This window comes from Bombina bombina, chromosome 4 (assembly GCF_027579735.1).
Source record: "Bombina bombina isolate aBomBom1 chromosome 4, aBomBom1.pri, whole genome shotgun sequence".
NCBI lineage: Eukaryota > Metazoa > Chordata > Amphibia > Anura > Bombinatoridae > Bombina > Bombina bombina.
The window spans coordinates 957,636,760-957,664,080 of NC_069502.1; the positions used below are offsets into that span (position 1 = coordinate 957,636,760).

The window sequence follows — 27,321 nt, forward strand, 5'->3', positions numbered from 1 at the left end:
TGTACACATCCCCCCCCCGCCACTCTAACGGCCACAGTCTGTCCGGATCGCTTGTGCTCTGGCACCAAATGACTCTGTACCAGCGTGATAGTAGCCCCTGTGTCTCGCAATCCCTCGGTAGATCGCCCCTCGAGCCATACCCTCTGCCGATGGTGCTGGCGGTTATCTGAGGCAGCATATACAGGGTCTGCCTCGTGAAGCGGCCCCACATATCCCTCCATAGGGGCCTCTTGGTTAACACAGAGGGCCCGGGCCGGACGATAGGACCCAGAGGGGTAATTGTAATTCCTGGGTGTCTGGTGCGTATTAAGGGGGCAGCTAGCCATGAAATGCCCTGGTTGCTTGCATCGGTGGCAAGTCGGTCTGTGACGCTCAGAGCTGTTATTGGGTGGTCCTGAGTGTCGGACGGGCCCTGTGGGCACCGGGGCTCGGAATTCAGCACGAGGGGGTGCACGGTAAACCTCTCTGGGTTCGACCCGTGCTGGAGCTCGGTAGTTCATGGGTTCGTGAAGACGGGAGTCATAATGTTCATCGGCCAATTTGGCTGCTTCTTCTAAGGTAGAAGGCCACCTGTCTCGCAGCCATTCCTTCCCTTGCTGTTCCATGCCATTATAAAAATGTTCTAAGAGAAACAATTGTAAAATTTCCTCCCCAGTCACCGCTTTACTTCCGCTCAGCCAGTGATTTGCCGCTCTCCGCATTCGGTGCGCCCATTCCATATGGGTATCGTTAGGCTTCTTTTCCGTGCCCCGAAACTGTCGGCGATACGTGTCCGGAGTTACAGCGTACCGTCGCAACAGTGTCTCCTTAACTAGCTCATACTGTGTCACTTCCTTAGCACCCAGAGTACGAAAGGCTTCCAGGGCTCGCCCGGATAGTTTCCCAGACAATATCGTGGGCCACTCTCTGTTGGGAATCTGGTGCAGGGCACATTGCCTTTCGAAGTCCGCCAAATATTCATCAATCCCTGTCTCGCTCTCTAGAAAGGGTCGAAATGCCGTATAGGGTATCTTGGGCCTCCCAGCATTTTCGACAGGGATGATTACCTGCGGGGCTACAGCATTGCGGTGTGCGTTCGCTAGGTTGAGTTTGTGGGCTCGAGTCTCTCGTATATCCTCGTCCGCCTCCGCCATCAACTGCTGTACCAATTCCATTGAGGGGTTCGGCCTGTATAATGAGAGCCTTTCCCGAACAATCCTGGTTTTTTCGTCACTAATCGTGGTCGGTGTTTCCGCCATTGTGAAGCTCTGATCCAGTTCGGTCAATTCTGCGATCAGCTCTCTCCTCGGCCGGTTGCTGGCGTACCCCCCTCTGCTTTCAAGTAAATCCTTTTGGGTTGTACGCTTCAATTTTTCGTAAGCGCTCTCCATCCGTTCTGTACCTCTCCTAGGAAATCCAGGAAAATCCCGCCGCTGCCGCCAAATGTTACGGTTACCCTTAGTCTCGCTGAGAGATGGACCGCTTAGTAGCCTGGATCCCTATTGCTAAAGAGGGGAGAAGCTGCTTTCCATAGTATTCTATATGAGTCTCGCAAATATAGAATAATCTCCCTTAGCTGCAGTACCGCTAGGATACCCTTCTGCCCACAAAAACGAGTCAACGCTGCGATTGAGGGTCAAACAAGAACTCAGGACTGGGATGCCCAGCCTGCTTTTTATTAAAGTTACATGCACACAGGGCACTCCCAGGGGGAGAGGGGGGGAAGCACAAAATCCCCCATCACACATTTAGATAGAGAGCACTGTCCTTTGACAGGCCACAATAGGATTACAGTACTTAAGATAACAAGTTTACAAGTTCATCTTATCAATTAGCAGTCTGGCTCCAGAGGTGATTAGACAATAGTTTCTAAAAGCTGAAAAAAAAGAGTTAACTCTTTATGAAATGATACTTGTTACGGTTTTCTTGGAGCCCTTCTTAGGCGCTGGCTTGCTGGTTCAGGCATTGCTGCTGGGAAATAAGCTCTTCACAACAAAATAACTAATGCTTCTGTAACATACGTATAAAGGTTGAATCTGGTACATATCAGAATTGATTAAAAATATTAAAAAAAACAATAAAAAACAAATCAAAAGCACTAAGGACTATGTATCAATAACAGGACAAAGCCTTATACATTTATTTATACAGTACATATAATCAGCAATAGCATGCAATCCAGTAATACTTGTGCAAACAGATAATAGTGCACATCAATTTAAATAACTCCCATCAATCTAGGGGCTAGGTGTAAATAACAAGCTCAGCACTATATCATGTAAAGCATAGGTCCAAATTACCTGATTTAATATAAACAATCCAAATGATGGACTATTATATCTGGGTTGCACATAAGCCAGGGGTAGCTGTAAACTTATACTGTCCTGAAATAGTGAAAAGTATACGTCGGTAGATGTCCTTTAGGCTAAGGACATAACCATAAAAAAACAATACCATGTGCAGGAGCTCAGTGTTATGAAGCAGCTGGAGTTGTGCACAGACCAACTAATTGCAAACCAACTAATCGATTATGAGATTATTATTGATTATGACGATTAGTTGTTGCAGCTCTACTAGTTTTAAAAGAACCGTTTTTCCATAAGGTTTCTACCCGTGACCATAATCATATCCAACCACAACAAAGGTTTGATTTATCAAGCCCATCTCTAAACTTCGACTGAAGGTTCTTAGGTGGAGAATTTCAATTTCCCCAGTCTCTTCCGACCAGGGAGATTGACAGCTGCTGTGCGCGCATTATTGATTTGTGTGCAATGGAAAATGCAGGCAGCAGATTGCTGCCTGTCAGAGGTGAAGTCCAGCGGATAGGGGGAATTATATATGCCTCTGTCTGCCCATGGATGATAAATTGAGCCCCAAATGTCTCAAATTAATACTAGAACAACAAACTATTAAAATGTGGCACGTACAATATAGTTTATTGGTGATATTTATGACCAATATGGTTTATATTATGAGAGACATCACTTACTTCAAGGTTGACAAATTCATTATAACATTGATAGTATGTCAGATACCATTCCACAGTAAACGTCAATGTCTCTGGACAACTCTGAGCTCCAACTGTCAAAGATATAAACAATAAATTTACAAAGAGTTACAAATGTGCTTCCCTTTGTATGGTTCAACTAAACTGTACATTTGAAAACTTTATAATTCATATGTAATACAAATCATAATGCCCTTCGTTTTTTTTTTGTTTTTTTTTTATTTATATTATAATATAATTTATATATTACACTAGTCTACAAGTCCCAAACAAGTAAAAAATTTGGCTTTTTCCTATTGTTAAGATTGAGTGGACTACTATCTTTTCCATCTGGGCTACTAACCAGGGCACAAGCAGATACAAAGGACATTTTGTAAAATATGTTGGGGGGGATTCAGATCAGAAAAAAAAAAAAAAAAGTTATAAATTATTTTCTTTCCTAGCATGGAGAGCCCACAAATACATTCAATTAGTAGTGGGAATTCAATTCCTGGCCACCAGGTGGAGGCAAAGAACACCCCAGCAAAGCTTTAAAGGGACAGTAAACCTTAAAAATAATGTTATATAATTCTGCACACAGTGCAGAATTATATAACATTATTTAAGTGCTATAGTTCTAAACAGCTTTTTTCTCTTTAAATATGTTAAAATTACAGCGCTTTTACAGACCCGCTCTCTGCTCAGCGGGTCTGTAATATTCAGTCAGCGCATCGGGCCAGCTGTATAGTCACAGCCCGGCCCGACCGCGCCATAGCACTAAGTGCAGCTCACTCCTGTCACAGGAGCGAGCTGCACTTAGTGGCGGCAGAAGAGGGGCGGCAGAAGAAAAAAGAAAACTAACGAGGAAACAGAAACAGAAACAGAATCAGAAGGACTCTCAGTCTTAAACTTGTCTAAAGTAGATCTTACTGTTGAAGAAAGGTCACTTCTTAGCAAAGGACTGGGCTTTGCCCCTACCAACACTTTTTCTGCATTTAAAACCATGATAGATGTTAATAAATTTGTCAGGAAAATCACCTTGAAAAGGTTTTTTAAACTGCAGGAAAATAATGGGGATAATGCCATCTGTACAGAAGGTAGCAATACTGACATAACTGTTAACACTAACATTGAAACTGATAGAGGGGCTGACTTCGGATTTGGCGATTTTATAACACTAAATCAATTGAAGCAAAATGAGGACTCGTTTGGTCCAAAAGATTGTGAAATTCCATCGCCAAGTAAGAAGCCATCCGAATTTTATCCTACCTTTGCTAGGGGTCATGCAATCAATCTCTTTCAGAAAAAAGTACAGAAAGAGCTATTAGAATTAGAAACCACTGCCAGTCAACACGTTGTTCACTCTAATCTGACAAAAGGTGAAAAATTAGCCCTTCAAAAATTACAAACAAATGATAACATAGTCATCAGGGCGTCAGATAAGGGTGGCAATGTAGTGGTCCTTGACAAAGACTACTACATTGAGGAAGCTCAACGCCAATTGGCTGACGCCAATACGTATAGAAGATTAGAGTGTAATCCCACTACTGTGTTCAAATCCAAGCTACGCCATTTAATTGAACAAGGTATAGCCTTAAATATTTTTTCAGAGGAACAGGCAGAGTCATTGATTCCCACACACCCTATCACTCCTATATTTCATCATGTGCCTAAAACACATAAAGATATACAACGTCCCCCGGGGAGACCCATCATTTCGGGGACTGGCTCTATGTTTGAGCCACTGTCTGAATGGGTGGACTCAATCTTGCAGCCTCTTGTTCAGGACTTGAATAGCTATTTGAGGGATTCAACACACCTCATTAGCTATCTCGAAAATACTAGGTGGTGCAAAGGTTTTAGCTGGGTAGTTGTTGATGCTACAGCATTATACTCAAGCATACCTCATGCCTTGGGGATAAGGGCATTACAATATGTCTTAACCTCCAGGACCCAATATTCTGTTGAATTTATTATTTTTTTCTGTGAAACTGTGGAGTTTTTATTGAAGCATAATTTTTTCATGTTTGATGGCATTTATTTCTTACAAGTATGTGGCACGGCGATGGGGGCCAAGTTTGCCCCCTCGTTTGCCAACTTATTTGTAGCATGGTGGGAGGACATGTACCTTTACACTACCCTGAACCTTTCGCAGACTCAATAATTAAATACATGAGATTTATCGATGACTTGATCTTTATAGTACAAGACCCACTAGATTTCAATGATTTTTTACACTATCTTAATGATAATCAGTTGAATCTTAGATTCACGGGACAAATAGATCCATATAAAATATGCTTCTTGGATTTAACACTAACAGGAGATGCTGATAGTGGTATCATACTTACTGATACTTTCCGTAAGCCCACAGCAGGGAATACTATACTCCATGCTAAGTCATGTCATCCACCTCATCTTATTCGCTCCATTCCAAGAGCTCAATATATTCGCATGAGGAGGAATACCAACTCCGATAGTAACTTTCACACACAGTCAGTGGATCTTACCAATAGGCTCAAAATGAGGGGTTATTCAGAAAAAGAGCTACAGAAATCATTTGATAATATCAGAGATAAAAAACAATCAGAAGTTATTGGTCATAAAAAGGAGAAGAGCAAATTTAACAGAGACTCTGTGGTATTTTCTACAGAATATTCTAAACAATTTAATGATATCTGTAAGATTTTAAGAAACAATCTCCATATTTTGAATAGTGATGAACTTCTGTGTAATATCTCTGAGTCTTGCAAATTTGTCTCTAAAAAGCCCCCTACCTTAGCTACCAAACTGGCTCCCAGTATGGTTACTAGCAATAGAAAACAAGCAGCCAATTGGTTAAAGAAAAAAGGCACTTTCAAGTGTGGAGCAAGGTTTTGCATTACTTGTGGTGTCAAACAAAGTAACAGCTTCTCCAGCTCTGTAACCAGGGAAAACTTCATGGTCAATTTTTATGCCAACTGCAGAAGTGAATTCACTGTTTACCTACTTGAATGTAATCTTTGCTCCCTTCAATACGTCGGACAAACGACGAGGGAACTTAGATCTAGGGTCAGGGAACACATTAATGACACCAAGAATTACAATAAGGATTCCGCTGTGGCGAGACACTTTAATCAAATACACTTCACACATGAGGCACTGTTAACTGTTATGGTGATAGACAAAATAGAAGCACCAATTAGAGGGGGGAATAAATGTAAATTATTACAGAAACGTAAGTTATACTGGATACACAAACTCAAAACTGTAACTCCCTCAGGTTTAAATAGAGAGTGGGATATGTCTTATTACTTTGAATAAGTGACTTTTTCTCATTTCTGTTTTGGTCTTATCTATTTTTTGATATACAATGTTTCTTGTTAGGAGCATACAATACTTACTTTAAATGAATGATACCGTCATGTTTAATGTTTTGGGGTACCATCAAGGAGGTACTGTTACACATATCTGTATACTCTTGTATCCAATCAGAAATAGATAATGATAGCCCTTTAATTTATTAACAATAATCCACTGATTATTTATTTTCCTTTATTATGGCTTAAATCAGTGTAGTAGTAGTATTATTGCTATTAGACATAATATACTAGCATTATTTAAGGTAATTCATTTATGTATTCACATATCAACTGTTGTATTATATTATGGGGTGATTCATATGATGTCCTTTTTCACTTTCATATTTGGCCCCAACATTTGTCTCCCCGTGTTTCCCCTTTAGTGCATAGGTTTCCCAAGTACTGTCTTTTTAAATTGTACTTAGCATTCTATTGGATATGGCCCCTTTAAAAGGGAAGGGGCCATACCTTGAACACCTGTCCTATGATTAAGTGCCGTGTTGGGCACGAAACATGTTAGGATGTTCTGTCTGCCTAGCCTGCTTGTACCTTGTTTTTAAACTGAATTAATAAATTTTGGATTTTTATACTACAACCGCCAGTGCAGCTGATTACATTTTTTTCCTATACAGCTGGCCCGATGCGCTGACTGAATATTACAGACCCGCTCAGCAGAGAGCAGAGAGCGGGTCTGTAAAAGCGCCGTAATTTTAACATATTTAAAGAGAAAAAAGCCGTTTAGAACTATAGCACTTAAATAATGTTATATAATTCTGCACTGTGTGCAGAATTATATAACATTATTTTTAAGGTTTACTGTCCCTTTAAGTATCCTACCTCCTTCCCACAATCCCCAGTCATTCAGCCAAGGAAATATGGAAAGAGAAGAGGACCCAAAGGGTATAGAGGTGCCTGAAGTTTAGAAAATGACAAAAAGTTGTTAAAAATAAGGGCGGGTGGTGGACTCTCCATGCCAGGAAAGAAAATAATTTATCAGGTAAGCATGAATTTTGTTCTCTTTCCAATGGCATGGAGAGTCCACAAATTAATTCAATTACTAGTGGGAACCAATACCCAAGTTAGAGGACACAGAATGGAAGGGCAGGAGAACAAGACAGGCAGACCTAAACAGAAGGCACCACCGCTTGAAGAATTTTCCTCCCAAAAGAAAACTCAGCTGAAGTTAAAAAAAAAAACCATAGAAATTTTAGAATTTGGGAAAAAAATATGCAAAGAGGACCAAGTGGCCGCCTTGCAGCTTTGCTCCACAGAAGCCTCATTTTTAAAGGCCCAGGAAGAAGAGACAGCTCTTGTGGAATGAGCCGAAATCCTCTCAGGAGGCAGTTGTCCTGCTGTCTCATATGCCAACCAAATAATAATTCTCCACCAAAAGGAAAAAGCAGAAGGAGGGGTCAGAGAAGTCTATAATCCTTAGAAAAGAAATAGGCTCACTGTTTTAAAACCCAGGACATTCTGTGCTATAAACAGACATATAACATCTATACTAGAGGAGCATCTCCTATACAAAAATAATAATAAAAGAGCTGAAACGATAAGCTCTTCTCCAGGTCCTCTAGAAGAAAAAAAGGACAGAAAGCGAAGAACCATCTCTGGACACCAAACGAAACCTCTAGATTTACAGCATAAAAAGTATATATTCCATACTTTATGGTAAATCTAGCGAGATACTGGCTAACTAGCCCGATTATAGAATCCATCGCTTTATCTAAAAAAACTAGAATTAGGCAATCAATCTCCAAGCAGTCAGCTTCAGAGATCTAGATTTGGATGTAGAAAGAGACCCTTAATAGAAAGTCATTCCTCAGGGAAAATTTCCACGGAGGAAAGGACGATCTCTCTATCAGGTCCAAAAAAAAAAAATTCTACGAGGCCAAGCTGAAGCAATTAGCTCCACTGAAGCCTGCTCCAGGATGACACGAGCTATAACCGAAAAAGGAGGGCCAGCAGAGGAATCTGGAAAAGAAATCATGGAAAAACTAGAGCATAGACCAGAGTTGTGTGAGGATCTCTTAATCTGGATCCGAAATAGTAAGTTTGGCGTTTAAAACAAAAAACGCCATCAGTGCCAACTCTGGAACTCCCCACCTGAGAGCTACATCTATAATACATCCGGATAGATTCCCGGACAAAAGTTTGTCTGCTCAGATAATCTCCCTAAATGATCTAGAGAACATTCAAAGTTGGACCTGGACCCAAGAGTTGGTCACAGGTCTCCGAGACTGAGTCTTAAGGCGCTCTCTCAGCAGCTCTATGCCATTGAGGAACCCTAAACTGTTCCCCAGCCAGGGAGGCTAGCAACAGAAGCCCAGCTCACAAAATTAACCACTAAATAGTGGATATATAAATCTAAACCTCAAAATTCCCTCTGAAAGAGCTGTGACACTGTAATACACCACAAGATTGTGTACTGTATATGTACCTCAATCAGAGGAAGGTGCCGCTGAGAGAGAATAAAACAGCCAGCCTTAGAAGCAAAATTACAGCAGTAGGGAAACAATATTAGAAACCGCTAAATAGGAGGTCATTAGCTACGGTCCTCCACTACTGACCGCTCCCTATGGTTTCAAGGCATAACTTATTACCTTAAGCTAAAAAAGACCCAACCATGATCTGAGAGGAGCCAGGATCGTTCGTATCTGCGTATCTCTCTAGGAGGCGCAAATTGATTGTGCAAAAACTATGCAGGAAATATAAATTACTTACAAACTCCCTTACATGTCAACATGTTATGTATTAGGGATTCCGGCATATAAAAAAAAACTGATAAACAGGCATGTATGGTCAGTTTTCACCTCCGTGCCCAGTGTGTGTGTAAAATCAACACATCTTAGGATAGGAGAGAATGCTTAACACAGAAAGGGGTCCCTGACTGCCAGGAGACCAATACGGAGATCTATAAAAAAACTTAAATTATGCTTAACTGATAATTTTCTTTTCTTCCTAAATGGAAAGAGTCCACAGCTGCATTCTTTACTTTTGGGGATTAAGAACCTGGCCACCAGAAGGAGGCAAAGACAAAACAGCCAAAGGCTTAACTACTTCTCCCACTTCCCTCATCCCCCAGTCATTCTGCCGAGGAAAAAGGGACAGTATAAGAAATATCAGGGTGAAAAGGTGCCAGAAGAATAAAAAACAGATGGGTGGGGAGCTGTGGACTCTCTACATCGGAAGAAAATTATCAGGTAAGCATAATTTAAGTTTTTCTTCCTAAATGGAAAGGAGTCCACAGCTGCATTCATTACTTTTGGGAAAACAATACCCAAGCTATAGAGGACACTGAATGCTAAAACAGGAGGGTACAATAGTCGGCCCATTCTGAGGGAACCAGGCCTGAAAACCACTACCCAGCAAAAACCCTGCTTTGTCCGAAGCCGAGAAAACAGGAAGGGAAAAGGCCCCAAGTACATTGACCAGCAGATAGCCTGGAAGCCTAGCTAGAGACCACAACATCAGACTTCAATTGAACCAACAGGCCTCCAGGAGACACCATAGCCCAACAGTCGGTCGCCTAACCACACACCCCTTACTAACGAAGGGAGCCCAAACGAAACTCCTAAGGGAAAAAGGCAAGGAGAACCAAACGGAAACCGAAAGTTAAACTCAATAAAAGGAAAATCCCCAATTTAAACCAAGCCCGCAAGACCTAAATGGATCCTGACAACAAGGGGAGGCAACGCCCAATCCAAACAGAAACCACAAGGTTTAGAATCAGGAAGCAGAACAGAGAAAATGTTCTCCCAACATCCTGCGAAGGATTATAACAGCTAGCTAGCACACAATCAAGGCGCAAACAGCTGCAGCCGATTTCAAAGATCAACCCTTCACATGCCAGGCAGCAAGCCAACCAGCGCCTAGGACAAACTAAAAACGGAGACCAAAGATCATCCGAACTCAGAAAAGTGAAGTATTCAGGCAAAATTTCCTGTAGCAGACCCAGACGAAGGTAAACACCTGAGTCAAGAACCCACAGCCATCCACAAGGTTGACACAGAAGAAATACTTGCTAGAAGTAAAAAGCGGCAAACAAAATATAGTGTTTTAAACCTCCACTGCTGAGGACACACTCTAGACAACCGAAGCCACCAGACCTACACATAGGTCTCGAAAATAAAAGGAGAGCACAGAACAATGGATCCCAGGACCGACCTCCAGCCGGGCCAGCCAAAAGGAATGGCAGGTCTGAAACCAGGGGAACAAAAGAACCCCAGCTTAAAAAACGAGCGGAAAAAATGGCACAACCATTACTCTAGTGCTCGAATGCCAACCCAAAACACCACCTGGAGACAGTCAACAAGGCCGTAACAAAGATCTAGCTAAAGGCTCAACACAGACTCAAGGCGGAGCCAGCAACTCCCCCAATGGACAACCCAGAGAGCGGACCTCTCTCCGAATAGGTTAAATGTCTGTCCCAACCTCCTGAAGACAGGAGAAGCCCTAAGATAGGGACTACACTTCCGAAGAAGGTAGGGAACCTCAGTCACCGGAAGAAACAATGTGAGGAGAGGTTCGAGCCCCCAAACAAACTGAAATCTCCCGTCTGATATAAAAAAAACAGACCCTTGGGAGACAACAAAGAGGAAGCAAAGGCCAAAATAAGGTCACTAGAGTTCTAGGCAGTCACAATACGACCAAGAACAAGGGGCTACCTCGAGGACAAAGTCACTTGAACAAAGGCGAATCTCCACATCACCCCCATAAAATCAGAGGAGAAAATAAAAGGATGCAGAGCATCCCCCAGACCCAGGGAGAAACCCGAAACAGAGCTCAAGGAGACTCCCCATGTCCCTACAAAGGAACCAACTCCCGAAGGGAACCAGGTCCCCTAAGGAACCCAAGGAACGGACGAAGTCCGAAAGGTCTCAAGAAGAGAACCATAGCAGGAACAAGTACAAGGACAATTTCAGAGCCTTACAAGGCTAAACCGCCCAAAATGTTGGAAGAGGAGGCGATAAACCCCCAAACCTCCCACAGAATGGGAGAAACACTAGGCCCCAAGATCGGAAGCAAAGAGACTGACGCAGCGGAACTCCACTGACCCGGTCAACCAGATTGAAGGCTGAATAAGGACTGACACAATCCTCCCTGCCATACGGACTCAAAAGTCCTCCTTTAACTTGCTTAGCTGAACTTGTAAAGAAAAATAAGAACACACACAAATAATAATGTGAGCACTCAGCGCCCTATCGGACCAGCTAGGCAGAACCAGCGCCATGTGTCTGAATAAGCCTTGAGACAGAAGATCTGAAACCCAGCAGGACCAGCCACAACTGGGGTCATAACCGTCAAGTAGCCTAAATACTCCCTCAGAGGGGAAGGTAGAACAGACAAACATAGGACTAACGTGTCCCTTAATAAACTTCCGAAGAAGCAACCAGAGAGAGAATCGATCCCAGAAGTTCCCGAAGGAAACACATAATCAAAAATAAGACATCCTAACCAGATAATGAAAATATAAGGCAACCTGTAGGTTAATGCCCAGGAAGAAAACAGGCATACCCGCAACAAAAAACTGGGTAAAGATCTCAATAAGCAGACAATAGGAGATTACGTCATCCCCTCTTGTCTAATGAGGTGAGCCATTCGAAGCAGAAGACTGCAGATTCCCCTATCCATTAAGGATAGGATCATCCAATAACTGAAAAACATGTCTAAGAAACGAGAAGGCACGCTATTCTGTAGCGAAAGGCACAACACTCAGGGACAGCTACACCCGCAGGGAACTGTACAGGCCCTCCCAAGGCCGGGAGACCCGGGACAATAGGGCATGAGCACAATCGCAAATAAACATCTGGACTTTGCAGGCGAATAATCGCCAAAAATATAGAACAAGCCACCCTGCAAGGAGGGATAAACATATTCTGGGTTATCCGCATGTGTAGCAGTAGAAAATGGTAGGGGAACTCCCCTCTCGGGGGATAGGACGCCCAGAGGCGGATGGCTCAGCAGTCCCATGATTCCCCGAGCCTGAGGAACCAGGTGCTCCAAAACAGCATATCAAACATAAATAATTGAACTGTGTCAACGGAACCAATTCGCATTCTTCACAACAGTCTCAGCATCAAAATCATCCATAACTAGATAGAGAACAATATTGACTAAAGAAACATTTAACGGCATCTGACACCCACAATGGCTGGGGCACTCACCACCTCCTAGAATCAGACACTAGCAGACCCGAATTGTTCAGTTGCCACACTGTCAGGAATGTGGAAATGGAAGACCAGAACGTAAACACGTCCAGTCACAAGGTGAACCGTACAGTCCAAAAAAAGCGCGCCCAACCATAAGGTTGTGTCACTTCCAAAGGCCTTTATGTTCTAAGCCAAGAGCCCAGTTAACACTATACATAAGAAGATTGAATCACATAAACATGATTAACCCCCCCGTTCAACAATCCCTCTCGGGAGATTTTAACCCTCGATTCCAAGATACCAAAGGAGCCTCACTGAGGCCCTATATTATACTTTCATCAGTCCAGCGATATAGTACCGTACAGAAAACAAGTTACAGTACAATCAGATGAAGTAAAATTGAACGATCTTACTGGAATCTAACCCGTGGAACAGGAACACAGCCCTTCAAGTGCGAAGCAGGCAGCGAAGCAAAGTTAGACAACGCCGATTGCTTGTGGAGCTAATATGAGTCTAAATGGTTTCGCAGAAAGACTCTCCCTGCATCTAACTTTCATCCAGGCCCTCACTGAGAGACTGATAGGATTACTTAAAACTCCCGTCCCATGTTGAAGAGTACTACCCTCCATAAGAGACAATACAGACTTCTGACACTTCTCTGCCTACCTCCTGGGACGAAAGGCAAAGAATGACTAGGGGATGAGGGAAGTGGGAGGAGTATTTAAGCCTTTGGCTGGGGTGTCTTTGCCTTCTCCTGGTGGCCAGGTTCTTAATTCCCAAAAGTAATGAATGCAGCTGTGGACTCTTTCCATTTAGGAAGAAAATTAACCCTTATAAACAAACAAAAAACAGACAAATGAAGAAGTTCAACCAATAATGCTGTAAATTAGTAATTATAAAGGAGATGCAACCTGGTGATAACTATATTACCATACACTTAGAAAAGCGAGAGAAAAGGCTGTACCGGTATTAGGTGCAGCCCAAAAGACCAGGATTACAAGCAATCGCCTAACCTAAACAAATGAGTCAAATACCAATAAATATCAAAAAGTTGCAATTTAATCTAAATAAACAAAAAATTCCATAAAGTGCAAAATTCATAAGTCAAAATGCTTAACACAAAGACACACGTAGAAGACAAACAAACAAATCACATGGGCCACTCATACAGCTCCTAAACTAAACTAAAACCTAAGCCGGCAACACAGTCCAATGTCAAAATATTTTCATTCACAGTGATGGAAAAATCCACATCTGAGGTCTAGATGCCCAGTGAGGGGGATTCACATGAGAAAGTTCGTATAGGGGGCGAGTTAACCCGATATAAGAGGCTCCATGCTGCGAGTAAGGAGTGTAACGTGCAAAAGGACGCGTCGGTGAGCAGCGCTTTTGTCCACTTTGTCTTTTGGAGCAGCAACACCTGTGGAACTGTATTAAATCTGCCGGTCAGACAGCCGATGTGTGGAGGGGTAGTGAGTAAATACTGGATTGTTCGCATGTGTGATCTGCATTTAGGGGCTCTGAGTTTGGTATGAACTGCCTTGTATCCTATATGGATTTGCTTATATCGGGTTAACTTGCCCCCTATACGAACTTTCTCATGTGAATCCCCCACACTGGGCATCTAGACCTCTAGGAGTACAGGATTGCTGTGAATGTTTGAATGCTCTGAACTGGCCTAAGTGATTTATGTCATCATTCATTCCATCCATATACCATCTTCATTTGTTTATTGCTTTATCATCACTGCTGTGACACTGCATACAGTCATTTACCATCACCATCATTCATTGCATTGATACATTCTATGTGTCTATCTCATTTCCATTGCATGCAGATGTGGATTTTTCCATCACTGTGAATGAAAATATTTTGACATTGGACTGTGTTGCCGGCTTAGGTTTTAGTTTAGGAGCTGTATGAGGGGCCATGTGATTTGTTTGTTTGTCTTCTATGTGTTTCTGTGTTGTGTGTTTTATTTTTGACTTATGAATTTTGCACTTTATGGATTTTTTTGTTTATTTAGATTAAATTGCAACTTTTTGATATTTATTGGTATTTGACTAATTTGTTTAGGTTAGGTGATTGCTTGTAATCCTGGTCTTTTGGGCTGCACCTAATACCGGTACAGCCTTTCCTCTCTCTTTTCTAAGTGTATGGTAAAATGAACCCTTAACCCTGAAAGGGCTCCAAGGGAGGTCCTATATAAATCCTTAACATAAAAGGATTGACTGCAGACCCACATTAACGTAAACCGGCACGTTGTAGTCCCTATATTCAGACAGTTGCTGCCACAGAGGGATTTCAAAGCATATAAATTCAACTAGAAAATCACCTCAATATCCACCCATACATGAGTAAAACATGAAAAAGTCCCTTACCCTCATCAGCCCTTTTAGACAACAAGCCATGAGGGCAGGGATACAGGACTCCCGTTTAGAAGTCTTCTTTCTTCTACTCCGGCTTCTGGTCTGTCAGTTTTATCGGCTTCTGACAGGGACTCAGCTGTGGGCAGACTCTTAATCCTAGGTGTGACAAATCCAGACATCTGGCAGGGACCTGGAGAATAGGAAAAAACAGAGAAACCAACCCTGGTTTTCTATATAGGGGTAGCATAAATGTTGGAAGTTAAGCAAGGACTACCTTGCCGTCTTCCAACTGCTAAAAGTCACCATTACTTTTATTAAAGAGTATTAAATGGACACAGCATAGCCCCAAACCTTGCTTGCAGGGAAAATACCCATTAAAGGATTAAATATCTTCAGACACCATCTTCGCACATCCACCTGATTTATAAAACAAAGAATGATTGGGGATTGTAGGAAGGGGGCGATACTTAAAGCTTTGCTGGGGTGTTCTTTGCCTCCACCTGGTGGCCAGGAGTTGAATTCCCACTAGTAATTAAATAGATTTGTGGACTCTCCATGCCATTGGAAAGAAAATTATTATATGCACAATTATTTTAAACTAATTTGGATTTACAATTTACACTCCAGCTGTGAACACCAGTACTTTTCCTGTTTGTTTTTGTTCATGTAGATTAATTTGATTTGTATTTGAAGGGGCAGCTCTTTAAGTATCTGGCAGAGAGTGTTAGATTCTTCTTGATATATCTGGAATACACACAATTTAGATGACAAGAGCCGTTCCTCCTTCCTTTGTCAAAAGGTATTGGGTAATAATTTTTCATTTTTAGAGGAGTTTGGTTCCAAGTTATACTGTGTCTGGTGTTTTTTTTCACACTTTCTACATCAATGCATTTTTAACTAGTATACCTGGGTAACTGTCCAAGAGCCAGTTATTTAAGTTACTGGAAGTAACATTATGCATCTCCATAGGACTTTAAAGTGATTGTAAAGTTGAATGACTTAAAACCCAGTTTTAAAAAATACTCTTAAAAACACGGGCACTTTAAGTCACAATTACGCTTCTTTTTTAAAACACCTTTTCTTTTGCAAGATGTACCAAGTCCACGGTTTCATCCTTACTTGTGGGATATTATCCTTCCTAACAGGAAGTGGCAAAGAGAGCACCCACAGCAGAGCTGTCTATGTAGCTTCCCCCTTAACTCCACCCCCCAGTCATTATCTTTGCCGGCTCTAAGCAGGAAGGGTAAAGTGAAAGTTGTGATAAACTTTATTAGACACACATGGCTTATTTTTAGGGTCTTGGAACCCACATGGATAGTTATAACCGCTCTGGTTCGGTTCTTTAAGGCTCAGGGAACATCGAGTGAGGCGGGGCCTATTTTTGCGTCTCAGTTGCGCACTTAATTAACTCCTGAGGGCCCTGGTGTAGGTTTTGGGCCAAATCAAAGCTTTTTACCCCACACTTTCGATCCCTGAGGGCAGGTAGGGCCACAGCAGGTGCTGAGGTTTTTTTTTCCGGATTTGGGCCTATTTTCGATCCGGTTTGGACACTAAGGTGTTAATTGTTAAAAAATGTTGTGGTGCAATCTTAACTACCTATTGTGTGCCTACATACAAAATTTTGAAAAATTTGGTTTATGTTTAGGCGTTTTTGCAGAATGTGTATGCTTTTTTTTTTCTCTTAAAATGCACAGTACTGTTTTTTAAGATTGTTATTTTTTTCACTAAATAAAGCGTTTTCATGCTTGTTTGTAGTCATTACTAGCCTGTTCAACATGTCTAACATTGAGGAAAGTCAATGTTTAATAAGTTTAGAAGCCATTGTGGAACCTCCACTTAGAATGTGTCCTTCATGCACTGAAAGGTCAATAAATTGTAAAGAACATATTTTAGCTACTAAAAGTATGTCATAGGATGATTCTCAGTCAGAAGAGAATCAGGTTAGACCATCTAATTCTCCCCAAGTGTCACAACCGTTAACGGCCGCACAAGCGACGCCAAGTACTCTAGTACGTTTAATTCTTTCACCCTGCAGGATATGGCCGCAGTAATGAATACTTCCCTCACTGAGGTTTTATCTAAGCTGCCGGGGTTGCAGGGGAAGTGCAATAGGTCTGGTGTGACAACAAACACTGAGCCCTCTGACGCTTTATTATCTATATCTGATGTACCTTCACAATGTTCTGATTTCTGACTTAGGAAATATGTTCCCTCAGACAGATTCAGATATGACGGCTTTTAAATTTAAACTAGAACACCTCCGCTTATTGCTCAGGGAAGTTTTAGCGACTCTGAATGATTGTGACCCTATTGTAGTTCCAGAGAAATTGTGTAAAATGGACAAATTCCTAGAGGTTCCTGCCTACACTGATGTTTTTTCCAGTCCCTATGAGGATTTCGGAAATTGTTACTAACGAGTGGGATAGACCAGGTATTCCCTCCTCGTGGCAGATGGTCCCTAAGGTGTTGGGAGCTATTTCTACTCTAGCTAAGCGTCCAACTATACCTATGAGGACGGTTGTGCTTTCAAAGATCCTATGGATAAATAAATTAGAGGGTCTCCTAAAGAAAATTTTTGTTCATCAGGGTTTTCTTCTCCAGTCTATAGCGTGCATTGTTCCTGTAACCACTGCAGCTGCCTTTTGGTTTGAGGCTCTGGAAGAGGCTCTTCAGGTGGAGACCCCATTAGATGATATTCTGGATAGAATTAGGGCTCTTAAGATAGCTAATTCTTTCTTTACAGATGCCGCTTTTCATTTGGGGCTTAAGTCCTGGTCGGATGATGTGTCATCAAAATCTAAGCTTTTGACCATCCCTTTCAAGGGTAGGACCCTATTTGGGCCTGAACTGAAAGAGATCATTTCAGATATCGCTGGAGGGAAGAGTCATGCCCTCCTTCAGGATAAGTCAAATAAGAGGAGGACCAAACAAAATAATTTTCGTTCCTTTAGAAAATTCAAAGGTGGTCCTGCTTCCTCTTCCCCTGCTGCAAGACAAGAGGGGAACTTTGCTCAATCCAAGTCAGTCTGGAGACCTAACTAGGCTTGGAACAAAGGTAAACAGGCCAAGAAGCCTGCTGCTGCCACCAAGACAGCATGAAGGGGTAGCCCCCGATCAAGGAGCGGATCTAGTAGGGGGCAGTCTTTCTCTCTTTGCTCAGGCTTGGGCAAGAGACGTTCAGGACTCCTGGGCTTTAGAAATTGTAACCTAGGGGTATCTTCTAGATTTCAAAGATTCTACTCCAAGGGGGAGATTCCATCTTTCTCAATTGTCTGTAAACCAGACAAAAAGAGAGGCGTTCTTACGCTGTGTAGAAGACCTATTTATCATGGGAGTGATCTGCCCAGTTCCGAAAACAGAACAGGGGCAGGGGTTCTTCTCCATTCTGTTTGTGGTTCCCAACAAAGAGGGAACCTTCAGACTAATCCTAGATCTCAAGATCCTAAACCAATTTCAAGATGGAGACCATTCGGACTATTTTACCAATGATCCAGGAGGGTCAATATATGACCACCGTGGACTTAAAGGATGTGTATCTACACATTCCTATCCACAAAGATCACCACCAGTCCCTCAGGTTTGCCTTTCTGGTACAAGCATTACCAGTTTGTGGCTCTTCCCTTCGGGTTGGCCACGGCTCCCAGAATTTTCACAAGGGTGCTAGGGTCCCTTCTGGCGGTCCTAAGGCCCCGGGGCATAGCAGTGGCGCCTTATCTAGACGACATCCTAATTCAAGCGTTGACTTTACAACGAGCCAAGTCTCACACGGACATCGTGTTGGTCTTTCTAAGATCTCATGGGTGGAAGGTGAACGTAAAAAAAAAAAAAAAAAAAAAAAAAAGGAGTTCTCTTTCCCCTCTCACAAGAGTTTCATTCCTAGGGACTCTGATAGACTCGGACATGAAAATATTTCTGACGGAGGTCAGGAAATCAAAGATTTTAGCCACCTGCCGAGCTCTTCTTTCCATTCCTCGGCCGTCAGTGGCTCAGTGTATGGAGGTAATCGGAATAATTTCTCTGCAACTCTGCAGCTGACTGCTTGGAGATTAAACGTTTGATTTTATCAAAGCGGGGTTTCTCTGAGTCGGTCATAGATACCTTGATTCAGGCTTGAAAGCCTGTCATCAGGAAAATCTATCATAAGATATGGCGTAAATATCTTTTTTGGTGCAAATCCAAAAGGGGACTCTGAGTAAGATCAGGATTCCTAGGATTTTGTCCTTTCTCCAAGAGGGATTGGAGAAGGGATTGTCAGCTAGTTTCTTTAAAGGACAGATATCTGCTTTGTCTATTCTATTACACAAGCGTCTGGCTGATGTCCCAGACGTTCGGGCTTTCTGTCAGGCTTTAGTTAGAATCAAGCCTGCGTTTCAACCTGTTGCTCCGCCATGGAGTCTAAATTTAGTTCTTAAAGTTCTTCAGGGGGTTCCGTTTGAACCCATGCATTAGTTCTATTTTGGAAAGTTCTGTTTCTAGTTGCTATCTCTTCAGCTCGAAGAGTTTCTGAACCTTCTGCATTACAATGTGACTCGCCTTATCTTGTTTTCCATGCTGATAAGGTGGTTTTGCGTACCAAACCTGGGTTCCTCCCTAAGGTTGTTAATAACAGGAATATCAATCAGGAAATTGTTGTTCCTTCTCGGTGTCCTAATCCTTCTTCTAAGAAGGAACGTCTGTTGCACAACTTGAACGTGGTTCGTGTTTTGAAGTTTTATGTGCAGGCAACCAAAGATTTTCGTCAAACATCTTCTTTTTGTTGGTTGCCTATTTGTCAAACATCTTCTTTGTTGGTTGCCTATTCTGGAAAGCATAGAGGTCAAAAGGCTACGGCTACCTCTCTTTCATTTTGGCTGAAAAGCATCATCTGGCTTTTAAAAATGATGCTTCAGTTGAACAAATTGGTAAGGCTGCGACTTGGTCTTCGCTTCATACCTTTTCCAAATTTGATACTTTTGCTTCTTCTGAGGCTATTTTTGGGAGAAAGGTTCTGCAAGCAGTGTATGCCTTCCGTTTAGGTTCCTGTCTTGTCCCTCCCTTCATCCGTGTCCTAAAGCATTGGTATTGGTATCCCACAAGTAAGGATGAAACCGTGGACTCGGTACATCTTGCAAAAGAAAACAAAAATGTATGCTTACCTGATAAATTTCTTTCTTTTGCGATGTACCGAGTCCACGGCCCGCCCTGTCTATTTAAGACAGATAGTATTTTTTATTGAAAACTTCAGTCACCTCTGCACCTTATAGTTTCTCCTTTTTCTTCCTAAGCCTTCGGTCGAATGACTGGGGGGTGGAGTTAAGGGGGGAGCTATATAGACAGCTCTGCTGTGGGTGCTCTCTTTGCCACTTCCTGTTAGGAAGGATAATATCCAACAAGTAAGGATGAAACCGTGGACTCGGTACATCGCAAAAGAAAGAAATTTATCAGGTAAGCATAAATTTTGTTTTTGTTACGGTAAACTTACCAGTCGACCCTCCGCCTGCATCTCCTTTAGTATTGAGCAGATGGATGACGAATCTGGCTTCCTCCAATCGTTGAGTAGGTCACGAGCTGGACGCCAAAGAGGGCATGCAACGTTTGGAGGAAGCCGGATTCGTCATTGATCTGCTCAATACTGTAGGAGATGCGGACGGGGAACGGCAGTAAGTTTACCGTAACAAAAATGGTATTTTAAAAAAGAAGCATCATTGTAATGTGCCCATGTTTTTAAAGAATATTTTTACATACTGGGCTTTAAAGTCATTCAACTTTACAATCACTTTAAGGAGGTATGTGTTGTTACCACTAGTTCATACATATAAAATTACTGCAAAGTAATAAAACAAAGCTAATCTTCCTTGTTTAACTTGTATTTACTGTGACTATGCAAAAAGTCTCTATGTTAAGAGTACAAGTTAAAGGGAAGTGAAGCACAAATGTTTTATTTCGAAATTCAGATAGATCATACAGTTTAAAAAAAAAAAAAAATCCAATTTACTTTTTAGTATCCAATTCAGTGGTCGACAAATCTTTTTAAAATTTTGGAGCCAGTAAGAATATTTAGGAGCCAGACAATGGTATTTGTATATAGATATTTGGAGAATCACTGAAAAAGTTAGGAGCCAGGGGCACAATTCTAGGTGACAGTGGCTCCTGGGTTAGTTGAGCTCTGATCTAATTTGCTTCCTTCTCTTGGTATCCTTAGTGGGAAATCACACAGGTAGGCTCTAACACAGGGGTTATCAACTGTGGCGCTCCAGCAACAATGAACTACTGGGAGCTAGCTGCTGATTGGTGGCTACACATACGACTCTCTTCATTGCTGCTTTTTCAACAAATATCAAGACAATATGATTTAAAAAGTACATTGAAAGTTGTTATAAATTGTATGCTCTTCTATGAAAGAAAAAGTTTGGGTTTCATGTCCCTTTAATTTGCTGGAAAAAGTGGGTGTGAAAGTCTGTCACATTGATTTGTGCCTTATAACTCACAATGCTGAAAACCTCTGTTGAAAATACACGTTCAAAGCTAACCATGGAAAGTATGTGTTAAAGGGGCAGTCTACTCCAGAATTGTAATTGTTTAACCCTTTGAGTGCTAATGACGGCTCTGAGCCGTCACAGAGTTTCCCACTCTGGTGCTAATGACGGCTGAGAGCCGTCATGAGCACTCTCCCACCTTGAGGGAGATTTGGGGGCTCCCATCCGCTCCTACCCCGGCGATCGTGCCTGTAGAGTGACAGTCATCTCCGGGGCTTCCCGTTTTGCGTGGTGACATCACGCGCAATAACGTGATGACGTCACAGCGCAACTTTATTTATACTTAATAATGTTAAGTATAGGAGCAGGGGGCATGCTGCTTAGAAGCCTGTATCTCAGGCATCTAAGCAGCTACAGACCCCCAAGACCCACCATTTGAAAGGTAATCACCCAACCAAAAAAAAATTGTTAAAAAAAAAAAATATTAAAAAATCTTAGCACCCAGGTGGGAAAGTGCTTAGCACTCAAAGGGTTAAAAAAAGATAGATCCATTTTTTACCCATTCCCCATTTTTGCATAACCAACTGTTATATTAATACACTTTTTACCTCAATTACCTTGTATATAAGTCTTTACAGACTACCCCCTTATTTCAGTTATTTTGACAGACTTGCATTATACCCAATCAGTGCCCTCTCATAAAGTAACTCCACAGCGTGAGCACAATGTTATCTTGTTCATGTGTTATGGCACATATGTACTAACGCCCTCTAGCTGTGAAAAACTGTCAAATGCATTCAGATAAGGGGCAGTCTTCAAGATCTTAGAAATTAGCATGAGCCAATGGCTTTCAACAAAGAATACCAAGAGAACAAAACAAATCTGACAATTGGAAACTTGTTTAAAATTACATGCCCTATCTGAATCATGAAAGTTTAATTTTGACTAGACTGTCCCGACTGCCTTTAATACCTTGTTTAACTAGATGAAGATGTATATTGTATCCAACATGAAGAGTATGTACAGAAACATTTTTTTTACTATTTTAAAGACAAAGATACACATTTCCATTTAACTATCTTTAATAGTATTTAAAGGATGTGCTTAATCCTAAAGATAACATAGGCATGCAAAGGATGTAAAACTGATATCATAGCATCTATTGTGATATATTAGAAATACAACTTTTAAAGTTTAAAACAAATAAAAACACACAACAAAAAGCCAACAACTTACTTTTTAGCTGTATATCTGATGCATTAAATAATGTTTTCCTGAAAACGATGGGTCTTAATTCTGCCCCCTAGGAAATAAAAAATAAATAGTACAATTATTTGCATATAAGTCTGACATTAAGAAGCATTGACTTTTCAAGATAATCAAATGTCCAGTTTAAATTTAGTCAGTAACGTGTGATTTTATATAAGGTTTTGCTGGTAGCCCTGATGTCTTGGGAAATCTCAACTAGGGCCTAATTTTAAGAAGCCAGTGGCTCTAGAGATGTGAACGGGAAAAATGTTAATTTCATCCGAAATGTTCTTTTCCTTTTAGTTCATCTACGTTCATGGTTTCATTTGTTTCAAACGAAATTCATTTGAAATTTTAGTTTCCCACTAAATACTAGTTTTGATCTACAGTGCAGATTCTTGCCATTTTTCTTTATCTGAAGCTGTAATCAGCTATATTAGCTTTAATTTTGTCATTATATGTAATTATTAAAAAGGTACAGGAAACCCCAAAAATCTCATTCATGATTGGGATAGAACATTTTAAAACAACTTTCAAATTTGCTTTTACTATCACATATGCTTCATTAGGGGTGTGCATCTTCACTGGTCTCACGATTCGATTACGATTATCCTGTCAATGATTCGATTCTGCGATGCATCACGATTACTGCCCATGATTTTCATGAACTTGTTCTAATATATATATATATTATATATATATATATATATATATATATATATATATATATATATATATATATATATATATATATATATATATATATATACACACACATATACATATATACACACTATTATCTCCAATGCTATTGGGACCCCAGATTGGTTGGGGCTTATATTATGTTCTAGGTTTTGAGAGAGATAGATATATATATATATATATTATTTTTTATTATTTATTTTTTTTCCTGCTAAGCCCCATTTACCTCTCTCTGGGGTTCCGCTACCATTTTCCACGCCCAGCTTTGGAACTGTTGTGTCTATTTCGGTGCTCTTTTATGCCGACTATTATATACTTTTCCTATCTTTGTCCCTTCTATATACTGGTTACTCTACCCCCGGGGTCTATATGCATCTGACTCATTTATTTGTTTTGTTTCGCTGCATGTCAGCAGCTCTAGTGTCCGGTCGATTACGGCTGTTGCTGTCAGTTGCTATAGTTACCGGGTCCGATACCAACTATTCTTGTTTAGGATTCCAGAACATTTTTGTTCATTGCTTGACTGGTTATGTGTTATCAGGTCTGACTTCTGTTACCGTATGTTTTGGTCCATACTTAAGGGCATTCATTTGCTGCATCTGTGACAGCTTGTAGCCGCTCACGGCTCTGTTAGTGGCTACTATGGCCTATTATATGCTATATTGTTATATTCTCAGTTCAATGTGCCTGCTTGCTGTATTAGGGTTTATTGCGTTTATGAGTTAGGAAGCATATAACTTACTTGTTTTTGATATGCTTTATATGTGTCACTTTTTGGGTTACACCAATACGTTTTTACGTTGCCACTGCTGACTACCCCTCCCCCAGGGGGTGTGTCTAACGTGGAGAGCGTGTTTGTTTGGCTTCACTGGGTATAAAGTCACGGTAGTGGTGGTAAGTGAAACTGTTGATTTCTTGTCTGTCTGAGGACAAGATTATTCAGCTCGAAAACGTTCACAGAATAAAGTGGATATTAATGTAAGTCCTTTGGAGTGCGCTTTTTTCCTCAATACTGCATACTCTGTTTGCTGCACCCAAGGCTATTTCTAGTGAAGTTTGAAGTGCACTTTGCCACACATTATTTATATATATATATATATATATATATATATATATATATATATATATATATATATATATATATATATATATATATATATATATATATATATATATACACTCATACACACACACACATATACACATATACACACACATATACATATATATATATATATATATATATATATATATATATATATATATATATATATATATATATATATATATATATATACACATACACACACACACACACTAGACAGGGCATTATACAGTGTACTAAGCTTGCAAGGGCACACAAAGATTTATTATACAAGGCATTTAAATTACAAGGTAACATTGTGCTGTATTATACAGGGTACTAATCTTACAAGGGCATACAGTGGTGAATTTTACAGGGTGCTGCATTCACAAGGGCACACAATGGTGTATTATACAGGGTACTCAGCTTACAAGGGCACAAACTGGTGTAGTATACAAGGCACTAAGCTTACAAGGGTACATATTTTTGTATTATACAGCGTATTAAGCTTGCAAGGGCACAAACAGATGTAATATTAGTACCCTGTATAATACACCACTAAGTTACCTTGTAAGTTAAATGCCTTGTATAATACATCTATGTGCACTTGCAAACTTAGTATTCTGTATAATACAAAAATATGCACCCTTGTAAGCTTAGTGCCCTGTATAGTACACCAGTTTGTGCCCTTGTAAGCTTAGTACCTTTTATAATACACCCCTGTGTGTCCTTGTAAGATTATAATATACCACTAAGTTACCTTGTAAATTGAATGCCTTGTATAATACAAGGGCACATAGGGGTGTATTATAAAAGGTACTAAGCTTACAAGGGCACATATTAGTGTATGCAACAAAGATTTCACAGTTCAATCAATAGGATTTCAGTGAGAGATTATTAGTGTATAATTCAGGGTGCTGTGTTCATAAAAGAACACTGGTGTATAATACCAGGTGTCACTTCAGGCATATCGCAATGCAGAATACCAGGCACTGCAATATATGGTTGTCTGTGCCTGCTTTAGCTGAACTGTCTCTTTGGCTAATGATACACTCTCAAATTTAACATTTCAGGATACGCAATTCCTTTTTATTTGTATATGTTAACCCTTTATCTGCTAAATGAATCCAGACACTTTTAGCAGTTAATGGATTAATTATCCTGCACAACACCCTAGGTGACCAACAGTAATCCCACCACACGTCATACCTTCACCTGGGATTTCTTCTTGTTCTGTATAGTGCTGCCGCCACTTGCCCCAGACTCCCGCCTTGCACAGCGTAACTACCGCCCACGGACGCAGCTACAATGATCATAGAGCTAAAAAAAAAAAAAACGGCTAGACTGCCTTTCCATCTCATCTCTATGACTAGAAAGGGAGGGTGCTCTGTTACTTTGGTAACAAGGTCCATGGGCTAAGCACAAGCGCACAGCTTTCCATTAGGCGCTTAGGGACGGAATCTGCACAACCTAATATATGAGCAATTATATTTGGCTTATATGACGTCACTGATAACCCGAATCGCTTCGACTCCTCAATGCATTGATGCAGCATCGTTCAAGGCTGCATCGCGATGCATCGGGCTGACGATTATTTTCGACACCCCTTTGCTTCATTCTCTTGTTATCCAGCTAGCTGAACACTTCTAGTAAGCCAGTCCAAATCAATTAAGACTGGCACGCAATGATATAGGTCTTACCACATCCAATATTTTAATATTAGATGCAGGGCTTTCTCCATAGGCCTACATGTCAAAAGTCACAATGATGGCGAAGCACACCAATTAAAGCATAATGTGAGACTTTTATTAACCTTCCAGAGCAACGTTTCAGGGCACCTGCCCCTTTGTCAAGCGAATATGAATAAAACACAAAGTGCATTTTAAACCAACACCAACAAAAGTTGGACCAATCAACTATTAGATGTGGGAGGAGCTAATGACATAATTAACTCAGTCAACTTTAATTTATTAGCAACTCTAAACCTGCCAGGGGTTAGAGGATTTTTCACTTGTTACTTAACGTGTGTGGTTTATCCCTTAAATGTCCCCATGGTTTTCTCTACATAGGCAAAATGACCCAAGAAAATAAAAGACAGAATAAGCCAACATGGTAAGTGATCAGGCATATAAAGAAACCTGGGGGTAGAAAGACAAAAATACCTCCTTTATAGGGAGGCTAAATGGATATTACATTCAAAAGGCCTTAATAGGGAATTTGATCTTAATCCATTTATATAATATCTAGAACTATAGGCATTTAACCTTTGAAATATTGAATATATAGTGACTTTGCTGTAAATGTATATATGTATGTGTTGCTAACTACTTCCTCTACTTTGTTTTTGTTGTTGGGTCAATACCTTTAAGAGTGGGAGGTTAAGAGAGTTACCAATAAAATAAAGTTGTGTCTGGAGTAATGAGGTCAATTTTTATTTGTGTTGGTTTAAAATGCACTGTGTGTTTTATTCATGTTAGCTTGACAAAGGGGCAGGTGCCCTGAAACGTCGCTCTGGAAGGTTAATAAAAGTCTCACATTCTGCTTGATTTGGTGCGCGGCTCCATCATTGTGACATCTAGTCAGCCAATCACAAGAGACAAATTTATGCAGGCACCAATCACCAGCTAGCTCCCACGAGCGTAGGATATGTGTGTATTCATTTCGAACAATGGATACCAAGAGAACAACAGAAGTTAAAAAAAAAAAATTGTTTGATCTGATTCTTTCAAGTTTAATTTTGATGTTCCTATCCCTTTAAAAAAAATTTTTTTTTTTTTTAATTTATACATCTATTTTTTGTAAAACTAAAAAGTTTACTTAAAAAAGTTACAGTAACTACTAGTATACTTACTATGCTGTAAGTGTCTATTCATAAAAAGGGACATGAAAATCTTTTTCATTCATGATTCAGATAGAGCATGCACTATTAAACAGCTTTCCAATTGACATATTTTTTCTAATTTGCTTTTTCCTGGTGTCCTTTGTTGAAAAGCATACCTACAGGT

General features: G+C 40.7%; 1 protein-coding gene across 1 annotated transcript in view; it reads right to left on the minus strand.

The window, feature by feature from the left end:
- The window catches only part of TMEM87B (transmembrane protein 87B), a 287,374-nt gene that overhangs the window by 202,524 nt on the left and 57,529 nt on the right, over positions 1 to 27,321 (minus strand). Inside the window, exons 2-3 of the mRNA XM_053711969.1 lie at positions 22,519 to 22,585; positions 2,969 to 3,060 (exon numbers count right to left, since the gene is read on the minus strand). Of these exons, the coding sequence (XP_053567944.1) occupies positions 2,969 to 3,060; positions 22,519 to 22,585 (159 nt within the window). The remainder of the gene's footprint in view (positions 1 to 2,968; positions 3,061 to 22,518; positions 22,586 to 27,321) is intronic.